The sequence below is a fragment of the Urocitellus parryii genome, chromosome X (assembly GCF_045843805.1).
Source record: "Urocitellus parryii isolate mUroPar1 chromosome X, mUroPar1.hap1, whole genome shotgun sequence".
Taxonomy (NCBI): Eukaryota; Metazoa; Chordata; class Mammalia; order Rodentia; family Sciuridae; genus Urocitellus; species Urocitellus parryii.
The window spans coordinates 97,640,851-97,653,454 of NC_135547.1; the positions used below are offsets into that span (position 1 = coordinate 97,640,851).

General features: G+C 37.9%; 2 protein-coding genes across 8 annotated transcripts in view; one reads left to right on the forward strand and one right to left on the reverse strand.

Moving 5' to 3' along the window:
- The window catches only part of Cask (calcium/calmodulin dependent serine protein kinase), a 349,943-nt gene that overhangs the window by 175,872 nt on the left and 161,467 nt on the right, over positions 1 to 12,604 (forward strand). The gene's annotated exons all lie outside the window — the stretch shown is intronic.
- Gpr82 (G protein-coupled receptor 82) lies at positions 2,253 to 3,263 on the reverse strand. Its single transcript, XM_026387554.2, has one exon. It carries the CDS (start codon positions 3,261 to 3,263, stop codon positions 2,253 to 2,255), a length of 1,011 nt encoding a protein of 336 aa, XP_026243339.1.

A 12,604-nucleotide genomic window follows, 5' to 3' on the forward strand; every position in this document is an offset into this window, starting at 1 on the left:
AGTTTTTTTTTAAACTTTCTTCTAGTTGTAGATGGACAGAATGCCTTTGTTTTTTATGTAGTGCTGAGGATCAAACCCAGTGCCTCACGTGTGCTACTTTGATAACATCTTTTATTTAGATTATCTATAAAGTGATTTTTAAAAATTATTTTTAGAAACTACATATTTTTTAAACTCCTAAGTACAATGAAATTTAATATAGTGTAGTGTCAGATGAAAATTACTAATCATCTCAGTTTTAAATTCTGGGCATCTCAGGAACTTTTGTGGTGGACTTTGAGTTATTCTGATTCACATGTCTAGAAAGTCACTAGAATGGACACCTCCATTTACAGCCAGCATACACTTAGGATTTCCAGGTCTTCTCTGTCTCTGAAAATTACTGAACCAGAAATCCGATGGCTACTATAAAAGATTAGATACATTCTGTTAAATACTGAAAGCTGAAATGTGTTCAGACTTTTCTCTGAACGTTTTAATCTCTCAGTTAAACACTGAAATAAAAAGGAAAACAAATATTTACTTTTTTAGTATTGGTTTTTAATGAAAATCACACAAAAGTGTCAGAACCACCTCTAATGATTTTAAATATGGCTCTTAGAGAATCTATACAGTGAATTGTTTCTACAGTTGTAATTCAGGAACAAAACACGCTATGAAGTTAAAGACTTGGAAGTATCATGTGAACTTACTTTAAACTTCTCCTTGATCACTGAAGGAATTACCATGTGGAGAAAAAAGTTAATCTTTAAGCAGTTTCTAACAAAGGAGTAAGTTACAGTTAATGGGTGAATTTGTTCAACTGTTTTCGTTTGGTTCTTATCAGAAAAAGAGAATGCAAGTACAGTGGGAGGATAAATAGAAAACTGATTATAACTCCAAAGATGCTTTTAATCCAAACACATTTACTTTTTTTAAAATTATAATGTATATGATAACAGAATGCAGTCACCATCATTTGTCTTACTGACTAGATTTACATGGAAGAAAGAAATGACCATTAAGAAATGCTTACTTCTTAAATATTTACTTAGATACTGGAGAAAATCAGGGCTTACTTAACTATGCACTTCAGTTTTTTCATCAGCAAGTAAACTGGCATACTTTATGGTTGTGATGATTAAAATAATACATGTTAAGCATGTAAGCAAAGTACCTGGCACATAGCAAGTGCCAAGCAACATTATCTGATTTAAAATACTACCTATGAATAAGGTAGTATTTTTCTGTTCTACAAATGAAGAAATTAACATGTGAAAAGGGTAAGTAATTTGCTTAAGATTGTCCAGCTAAATAAGATATGGAACCAGGATTGAACCCAGGGAGTCTGAATTAGGGACCAAACTTTTTAACTAGAATGCTGCTTTATCATACATTCACTTCACAAAATTAATTGAACATATCTACGTGCCAGGTAATCTATGTGCCAGGTACTTTTTTTAAAGAGAGAGAGAATCTATGTGGTGCTGAGAATTGCACCCGGGTCACACCCATGCTAGGCAAGCACTCTACTGATGAGCCACAATCCCAGTCCAATCATTAGTAACATTTTTATATTAGATATAGAGGAAAATACACAATGTGACGAAAATGGGCATTTGACATTATTTTAGCTTTTTATTTTGACAAAGCCTAATCCAAATATTTAAGCATATTTGTAATATCTGCTCAATGAATATTGCCTCTCCCAGTAATATGAGTCAAATAATTTCAAATAAAAGTGTTTACAAAACCTTGGATTTTTATACTATATTATTCATGCACTTTGATAGGACTTAAGTGAGGACATTTCTTATTTGATTTTTTTTATTGTACTCATTCCTAAAGTTCTTTATGTTACCAACAAACAAATGCTAACCTTTGCATTCTAAGATGGACTCCTGTATTCTTCATACAAAGCAGACATCCATAAACCATTTGCTTCTTTATCCTACAGTCATGAAATACTGTGTTCTGAACAGAAGATCCACAATAGAGGTCAAACAGAAAATGGTTAGTTGGTTGGTTTCATATACAGTGGTATCCTTTCAGTATGTTTGACTTTCACCTCTGAAAATTTCTGCCATCTCAACTTTCAGCATAAATAGAACTTGAAATCGAGTTTTATGGATATATTTACTTATTTTAAAAAAACAGAGAGGCTTTCTTGGTGCCTGCCATCAACCAAGCTATGACATGTTAATCATTTAGGTTAGTGTCCCTAACAGAGTCACATGAATACTTCCTGTTTCATGGCATTTTCCATCCAGAAGTCAACCATATGGTTGTATATGCGGTGAATTCGACTTTGTAAAGAGATTATATAGTATCTTCTTGAATGTTTTATCTAATAGAAGAAATATAATGGGGTCTGTACTACTTCTGGCTGAAGCAAGACAAGTGAGGACGTTTTTTATTTCTATTAAATAATTCAATTGCTGGCAGTCCCCTTTCTGGTGCAGAACAAAAAAAATGGGTTTAAAAATACTATATGGAAGAAAGCAAATTATGAGTAGAATCTGGATAACCAAAAGATGTCTTTTCACAGAACTGTAAGTCAGATCTTTCTCCACAATGGATGTACAGGTCCTTACTTTTCTCAGATGATTGACAAAAGAGTAGTATGACGTGAGCACTACTAAAAAGGAAAATCCAATAAACGTGGTTCCAATAAGGCCTGCAATCTGAGAGATCATGGCTCCTAGTTCCATCTGTGGATTGTAGCACAGGCTCTCTCCTCCTTCCGTAGCCTCCACGACTGAATAGTATATGATAACGGGAATAATTATGCCCAGGACAACTCCCCATATATAAATGCACAGTTTTCTGGCAAAGTTGGGCTGGCGAAATTTTTTCAATAAATGGCCATAAAATATTTTCTCATAACAGGATGTAGGTCCTTGCATGGAATCCTTTTTTATTAAGGTAGCATAGCGGCTTATGGCAATCCAACATAAAATTAAGAGGCTGACAAACATACTCACATGCATGGACAGCGTTCCCAGAAAGTTGACCACTATGCATTGTGCAGAGTGATATTCCCATTGGTAACCTTTCAGGAAATAGATACCCATGAAAGGCATGGCACCACACACAAGTAAGTTTGCAGTCACAAGATGTGCCAGGTAGATGTGTGTTGATGTTTTCTTGCCTATTTTTGTTAAAAACACCCACTGAGAAAGTGAGTTTCCAAAGAGACCAACAATACAAAGCAAGGTATAAATGATTGGCAAAGCCGTGGAAGAGATCATAGATGGTTGGATGCATGTTGAATTGTTCCTCATTTATATCAGATTTTTTTGAATTTGTCACAGGAGCTAGAACAGAATTGCAGATATTTAATATTCAAATTATGGATAGAATGTAAGCCAGATCATAAAAAAGCAATAGTTACAAAATGTATTGGATGGAAAAAGAACGTGCAGATGGCTTGCTTCTTACCTTTTCTAATCACAATTGTCCAGTTGAAATACAAATGGAGTGTTTTTATTATGATGGATAGTGCTTTTGTCTAAAAAACAAAATTTGATGCAAGGATATAAATGCCTGAGATTTATCACCTGACTTTGACAGAATTTACAGTTCTTAGATCATAAAGCGATGTATAAGTAAGTGATGACACATTTTGCCTAGAAATGTAATTTTAAAAAATTTAAGGTAAATGCAACAATACGTGCTGGTCAAAGGAAGGTGTTACCAAAGTATTTTGTTCCACATTTAAGAAGAGATAAACTGGGCTCAGCAGTGCACAGTTTGTAATCCCAGTGACTGGGGAGGCCAAGGCAGGAGGATCACAAGTCTAAGGCCAGCCTCTGCAATTTATGAGAGACCATCTCAGAAAAGGCCTGAGGGTGTAGCTCAGTGGTGAACGCCCCTGAGTTCAATCCCTAGTACCAAAAAGATAAGACTGTTTTTTTTAAAATATATTAGTTACATGCAAATAGTTTTCCTGGCTAGGTTAAAGCACTTCTCTATAATCCAATACTATAAAGAGACCCTTTTCATAGTTCAGAAGTAAATTCAATTCCTCATCAACAAAAACTAAGAACCTGAATTTAAAAAAGAAAATCATAGCGACCAAGGATAGACTCCAAAATCCGAGGATCATTGCCCAAGGGCATCAGTAATTTCTCATTTCAACTAGTTAATGCTAAACTGCCATACTTCAGTAAGAAATTGACTTTAAAATGATGTCAAAATTGTAGTTGCTGTGCTTGTTGACTAGAGCGCCCTCATGTGTCCGCATGTGTAATTTAGTATCTGGGTTCTTCAGAGTTTTAAATTTGTTTGGAGGATATGCTGTTCTAATCACAGGATAAACGCAGGTATAGTTTTTTGCTTTTGGAAGTCTTATTTTTAATCTTTCTTGCAGAGTACACATGAAGTGCTAAAGAATGACAAACCCATTTTCATTCTTACTTTTCTCCTTATTTCCTTATTTTCTTTAGGCAATAATAACAAAGACAAGTTACTGGATTCTGGCCAAATAAAAATCATGATCTCTGTTTAGAATGTTCCACATTTCTCTGTTTTTCACCATTGCTTTTTGGGCACCACATTCTCCACTCTTTCACAGTCTACAGCAGGGTTTCTCAATTTAAAAAAAAAAAAAACCATTGCGTTCTATTTTGATAAGCATGAAAATTTTACCATACACCAGTCTCAGCCCTCAACCCCTCAGGGCTTTTTTAGTCTGTACCCCTCTTCAGATCATGGTTTTATTAACTTTCTGCATCTTTAAAATTATGCTTTAAAATTATGTCAATTTTTACAAAACTAGGCATTTTTTCCAAATATGATATCATAATTTCAAAATTACAAGCCACACAATCCGCACTCAAAGACAAAAATTTAAGAGCTGTGCAGAGTAGGTTCAAACACTGAGACCCTTAATTAATGCCTACCTACCACTGTTTTCATCATTTTATTTATTTTGTTGTGTTTTTTATTTAGAAAACAGTCCATATGCTTCAGAATGAGTTTGTATCTGGAGAATTGCAGTGTAGATGCAGTTATATAAAACTTAATCTGTAACTTCACTGATTTAAAAATCAGTCAAATAGAGAATGAAGTGAGCCAGTTTATTTCTTAAGAAAAATTTATCTGCTCAAAATAGATTTTGATTTTCCATAAGGAATGGAGCTTCCTTTCATGATGATATTAAAGAAAAACACCAGCCCCTGCCTTGTGTGGATAATACAAAACATACTAAAAACAGCAAAAGCAAAGGTGCCTCACTATGAATATCAATAGCAAATGCTCCTGAACAAAAGGAAGGTAAAAGACTCTGGCAGAAGCTAGCTTCATAGGACAGATGATGTGAGTCTCTGCAGGAACCTCAAGGTAGCAAAGGATAATTAGTTCACAATGTTTAGTTCACAAATTTGTGTCTCCTGTGTACCTGTCCTTTAAAATTAACTTTGATTTTTAAAGCTACTAGCTAAATTGTTTTCAAATTTTGGGAAATACTATTACATTTAAATAGAATCAAAATGACATGTTACAGATACAGAATTGCTTTCCTGAAAATGTCAAGTTGCCTCAGTAGAATGCCTGTCAAGTTACTCGTGTAGACATTATGTCTACTGATTTGACAAATGAAAAAAGTAAGTTCTACAATTCATTACTAATATTTATCTACATAAATACACTCATTACCTTTCCTAATGATCAGTTTTTCAAAGTGTAAACAGTTTATACCTGTTAGAGTTCTTATAAAACAAATTTATAAGCTATAATTAATAAATAATTACCCTTACCTGTCTGTTTATGCCAATTAAGGTTATATGGTTCAAGGTCGTGATGCAAATTTCAGACTTACAACTTTCTGATCTTCACGCTTCCAGTATCCTTAGTCAATGTAAATAGATTCTTGCTTGACACCAGCTACAGTGGGTGAAAAAAGGAAATTAAACTGAGCATTGAAGAAATTTAATAGTTATGGTAAATGTAGCAACCACCTCCTCAAAAAAAGCCCTCATTTCTCTATTTCTGTAGTGAGAGGAAGTTGATGTGCAATATATATATATGTAGATATATTACTTCCTTATGATTATTTCATGAACTACTTACACCTCAGCTTTATGAAGCATGATTGGCTGCAGTTAAGTTCAAAGGTGTAATTCCCCATAGCTACTTAATTTTATGTGACACAGTGATAGAGGGAACCCAATAAAATATTAGTACAAATGTGTTCATAAACTTATCTGTAATATCCCTTCTGGGTGGCTTATTTGCTGTACTGAGAATAGAGGCAAACACACTCCAAGTTTTCTTAAGAGCAGCTTCCCAGAATCAAGTATCATAGAACTGAGCTAGAATTTCATAACCATGTCTGAGTTGAGATCTTTCGTTTTAAGGTTGAAGAAGCTGAGGCCCAGAGAGGCACCCTGTCAGTACAGACTGCATCTTGGGCTTTGGGTTCAGTATGTTATTTGGAGCATTTGCAATGAATTTGGAGAATCCTGCGAAGTGGCAAGTGGGCCTCAGATCAAATGAATAGTTACAACATAAAGAATTATGAGACCAATTTTATATATGATATTTTTAATCAGTCGGTGAACTACTAACCAAATGAAAGCCTAGCATGTACAGCTGGGGAGTCAGACTTGCCTCAAGCACTATCTTCCTATGGTAGTTAAACCAGTGGGAGTCTGAAAAGGAGAACAGAGAACAGAAATCTAATTTTATCAAGTCTGAACACTTTAGTTATTAGTAAATCATTTAAAATTAATAGAAGCACTCTGCCACTTCTCATAACCCCCAACACTTAAACCTTATTTCATGTCTATTGCATAAATTCCCTCTGATGTTTGCTAATATTTTTTTCTAAAGCAAAAGTGAAAACTCTCTGAAGTTTCTGGAGTCAGTCTGTCCTGATGCTGGGCATCTTTGCAATGCTTGCCATCATTTAATTGAGTAGTTAGGCGGGCGCAGTGGCGCCGGCCTGTAATCCCAGCAGCTTGGGAGGTGGAAGCAGGAGGATTGAGAGTTCAAAGCCAGCCTCAGCAACTCTGTGAGACCCTGTCTCTAAATAAAATACAAAAAAAAAAGGGCTGGGGATGTCGTTCAGTGGTTGAGTGCCCCAGGGTTCCATCCTGGTACAAAAAAAAAAAAAAAGTAGTGATTCATCCAGGGTACATGGCTATTAACTGCAGAAATTTGGTTTCTAGAATTCCCATAATTTTTACTTCAGCCATTTCTCATGTTCCTGGAAGGAATCACTTAGAGCAAAAACTGGTGTTGCTAAGGGTGTAGCTCAATGGTAGAGCTGTGTGCCTGGGTTCAATTCCTAACACCATCAAAGTTAAAAAAAAATGCAGCTTGAAGTAATTTAGAAAAGAATGGAAATGGAATGTAGTGTCTCAGTGATTAATAAAAGATCGTTTTAATATTTCCAGTTGGAGCTTAAGAATCTTTGGCAGGGGGCCAGGGTGCCCTTGTTTCTTCCTCCATTGTCCCAAAAACTCAGTGTATGATACACAACCATGGGCTCCTTCCGTCATTCAAGCCAAAAACCTAGGGCTCTTCCTAGATTCCTCTCTTTCCCTCATGCCTCATATCCACTCACCAGCTGCGGTCTCAAGAGAAGAAATGTCTCCAGAGAAGAGATGTCTCCGGAGAAGGGTCCCAAGGCTTCCCAGTGGAGAGAGGGAACTCAACTCAGTAGCTGCGGGGTTCTTCAGCAGGAGCCAGACAGAGTTTATTTAGGAAGGTAGATAATGCATTCAAGAATATGAGCTGTCTCCAGAGTGAGGAGCAGCTCGGATTTGGGCTTGGGGGATGGGGTGGGGTCCAATATTTATGGAAGGGCATATCAGGGGCCATACAGGAGGTGGATCCAGGATGGAGCCGCCAGTTTTCCTGTGCTTGGTATTTCTCCCTCATTTTACAAGTGCATAGGCCTGGGGCCTGTTGTTCAAGATTTACTACTATGCTTTTTACATCTCAATGGCTTCCAGGGTGTTTCCTTTAAGATTCAGGGCTTCTCTTTATCCTAAATCCCCATCTCACTGCTACTAGAGCCTCTTTCACATCACCACCATAAAGTGTCATATTTCAGGAGAGCTTCCTAGGTGCCAGACTTCCTGCTATTTGCTTTATCTGCAATTCTTATTTAATCTTGAGAAACAAACATCTCCGAAGTCAACACTTGTCACTTTTGCAGTGTTCTGTTAGTCACCCAGAGCCAGACCTGATTTGTTGCAGGAAGAGTAAATATCAGTAGATAATGATCATGTTAAGATGATCATCTTAACATCTACCACAGATGTGAGCAGTCATTGAACCAAAGTCAGAACTGTTGGCAGATCATTTATTGAACTAAAGCACCTGAATAGGTATAAGTTTTGCCAGTTCTTGTTACCATACCCAGGTCTGTCAGTTCATTGTCTATAGACTTGGGAGGTGGGAGTTGGTGGAAAGGAAATCGGTTTTATTGAAGCCAGCCCTGATGGGGTTACCTTGCTGAAAGCTCCATCTAGGGTACACAAAAGGGCTTTTGTAAGGAGGGAATGCAAATGTAGTGGGACAATGGGCAAGTAGGCTTTTACAAAGCAGGCAGGTGGAGGTGGGGTGCTTGGGCTTGTGTCTTCTAGGGCTTGTGTCTCCTTCCCTCACTCCCTCTGACTGGAATGTCACAATAGACCTTGATCTCCTGGGGCTAGTTACAAACATATTATTTTCTTTCAAGTTCAACATCACAACAATTTATGTTTTGTGTTAGTTGATGCATAGAATCAAAGAATCAGGAAGGGTGTTCCTCATAGTATTCACTGAAGATCACCAAATATTCTGGGTTTTGTAAATCTCAAGAAAGGTTAAGTAGCAGTTAACATTGAATGATTTAACTGCTGCTTTTCTTTCCAATTTAGAATGCCAGACAAAGGGAATAAGGAAGGGGCAGGGGTGGAGTGGGGGGAGGGAACCGACTCTGCCAAGGACAGCTCCCAAGAGCTGTTACCTCCTTAAGAATCTTGATTTTTAGTGCTCTATATTTTTCTGAAACAGTGCAATTCACTCAACAAATATTCATCAGAGTTTCTTCTGTGTTCTCAATGGCATGTGGAGGTCACAGAAAGCAGTCTGTTAGCCATGGAATAATTCAGGATTTCTGGAAATTTGAACGAGATTCCACAAGCAAGCCACAAATTTAGATTCATATGTGATGTGTGATGTGTGATACAGACTTCAAATGCTGCCCTTTCTAGGGAGGGAACAGTGAGTCAAAGTGATTCCGAAAGGCTTTGTGAAAGCAAAAGGAGGAACAAGAAGAGAACACCTGGTGAGAGACCACTCTGAGCCAGGGATCTTAAGGTTAAGAGCCCTGGAGGTGGGTGATGGAGGCTGGAAAGGTTAAGTAGCTTGGGGAAGGTAGACACAACTAGTCAGGTAGCTTTCAAATAACCTCTTTCTCTGCCTTGGAAAGCAAAAATTACTGGCTTTCCTTGCAGGTCCATAATAGCACCTTATGATACTTAGGAGAAGTAAACCAGGATTCAGTTTCAAGTACTTTTAATTTCATTCAGGCAGAGTTTCCTGTTCTAGACTCTGAGGCAGCAGAAATTGACTATAGAAGAAATAAAGGCCATTTTGTTTTTCACTCTTTGAAAGCCCTGAGCTTCATTAAACTAATTTGTCATCCAGCAACATCGGTATAAATTCTTCATGATGTAAGGGATTTTGTGTTCCTAATTGAAATTTAAAAAAAAAAAAAACAAGTTTTATTTACATTTTCCTAAGAAATCGGGAAATATTGTTGTATCTGATAGAAAAGGAATGAAGTACCAGGAAATACAAGACTAACAAAAATATTACTTGAAATGTCAAGAATAATAAAGTATTTTGCAGGGTCTCTGTAAAAAGTGGCCCCTTGGGAGTTTCCTATTCAGATCAGTGGGAGTTTTCTTTAGTTCTTCTTCATCTTTCCCATCCTTCTTCTCTTTGAAGTTCTACTTGTGTTGTAAGAGTCTGAACACTCTTGCCTCAGTTCGAATTACTTCCTATATCACCTGCCAAATACTTATCTCCTAAGTGTTCTGCTCTGACCCTCACGCTCTGCCTCCTGAAGTGTTTCCTACAGTTCAAGTCCTGACTTGTGCTAAGTTTCCTTGATACTTGTGTGAGTATTAACTGTAATATTTAATCAGGCCCCAGAATTCTTTTGGAGTGGTTCAGTGACAGTGGTGTAAAGGGCAGGCACGTCATCATTCATTTTGGTGGGCTGTATACAAACAGCAAGGGTACATGAGCGCTTTCCTGAGTCACCTCAGTTTTGGGGTTTAGAATTAGGGGCCCTTATCAGTTTCCTTCAGAGTCAGAAAGCAGAGAACATAGGACAGCTTTGAACCTTTGGGTTTCAACTCAAAAGTTATTTTTAGGCCATCTGAGCTTCTGTCTAAACTGGCTGCACTTGGCCTTGTAAATATTCTGTCTGACCAATCAGGAGCTCAGGGCATTGGAACAGTTTTGTGCAAGAAGAGAAGACCTGGCTGGACACAGTGGCGCACACCTGTATTCCCAGCGACTCAGGAGACTGAGGCAGGAGGATCACGAGTTCAAAGCCAGCCTCAGCAACAGTGAGGTCCTGTCTGTAAATAAAATACAAAATAGGGCTGGGGATGTGGCTCAGTGGTCAAGTGCCCCTAAATTCAATCCCCAGTACCCCACCCACCCACCCCACCGCCAAAAAAAAAGAAGACCTGCCTAATTTTATCTACATTCAAACATCACAAGGTAATGATGATGATTTTTGTAAAAAGAGGTCAGTGGAAAGTCTTGTCCAGTTCAATGCACATTCAAGCCAATGTTTGCCTTAAGGAGGAATGAGGCACAACCTGGTTACTCAAACCTGTGGTTTGTTCAAGGTTTGTCAGCCCCTTGCTGTCTTCAGGATGTGGTGTCTGGCCACAACCCTGTTTCCAGTTGCACTGCTCTCAGGCCCTCACCTCCTGCTACAGGCAGCTCTAATCATGGGCGTCCCACCTAGGGTGCAGAAAAAGGACCTCTGCTTGCTAGCTAGAGCTGATTTCTCAATAAGCAGTGGGAGCATTTATCTCAAGTACCACTAAAAACAGCAGAGTTTAGACATTTATAATTGCACAGAAAATTTATTAGCCTTCTGAAAAAAGTGTAATGACAAAACATAAATGAACCTAATGATCCAAATTTCACTATCCTTCAACTGTGACTTTTGTCTTTTCATATAGACCTCAATGTGCTGGCTGGACATTGTCCTCTAAGAATGCACAGCACAGAAACACTATGCAGGCTCAGTAGTGGTCACAGGAATTAGGTTCACCTCAAAGGTGAAAAGCAGATGAGAAATTAGTAGGCTTAGAGGAGGGGACAAACTTTAGCCATGGGTCAGACAAGGCAAAAATGTCTTTGAATTTCAGCATCTTTGAATCACTCAAATTTAATTCACCTCATGCTTCAGAAGCAACCATTCTCTCTCTCTCTCTCTCTCTCTCTCTCTCTCTCTCTCTCTCTCTCTCTCTCTCTCGGTTTTTTTTTGTTTGTTCAGTTTTTGTTTTTGTTTTGTTCTTATGGTACTGGGGACTAAACCCTGGGAAGCTCCACCACTGAGCTAGATCCCCAGCCCTTTTCAATATTTTTAATTAATTTATTTATTTGTACCAGGGATTGAACCCAGGAGCACTCAACCTCTGAGCCACATCCCTAGCCCCCTTTCTATTTTATTTACAGAGAGGGTCCCACTGAGTTGCTAAGGGCATTACTAAGTTGCTGAGGCTGGCTTTGAATTTGCAATCTTCCTCCTTCAGCCTCCTGAGCTGCTGGGATTACAGGCATGCACCACAGTACTTGGCCTTATGTTTTTATTTTGATACAGGGTCTCACTAAGTTGCTGAGGCTGATCTAGAATGTGATCCTCCTTTCTCAGCTTCCCAAGTAGTTGGAATTATAGGCATGCTTAACTACACAGGCAATCGATCATTTTTTTCCTGTGGGTTCTTTGAAATGCCAAAGTAAAGATTTCTGAAAATGAAGCATTTGATCACATCAGACCCTGGGAAACAGCAACTTGGGTTGCATTAAGGTCATTAAGAAAGCACCATATATCAGTGCCCCGAATTCTCATCGCTCCACTATCTCTTTCCGGGACCAAGGTTTCATGGCCATTGATTTTATTAACAATCACTTCTTTTGAACTTCTAGATAAAATTAAGTCCTTGTTCCATATCACTTTCTATCCTTATTCAAAGGGGGAAAAGAAAGAGAGATGAGGAAGAACTGAGTATCTGAGGTTAGTGGGTTAGTGTTTGCATTTGGTTTCTCATATTCAGAGCACCAAGTATTGAAGTAATCAGTTTTTCTGAGAACCACTGTTAAAAATTAGTAATAGGACTCAGGATGTAGCTTAATGGTACAGCACCTGCCTAGCATGCACAAAGCCCTAGGTTCCATCGCCAGCACAAGAAAAAAAGGAAGGAAGGCGAAAAGAAGAAAGAAAGATTAATAATAATAAATGACAGCCACTGAATTTTAAAGATATTTCTAAAATAAATGCTATTATTACTTTCCTATTCTAGATGATAGTTTTAGGTCTATACAGGACAAATGACTTGCCTGTGGTAATAAAACTGGTATACTATAACCCCAGATT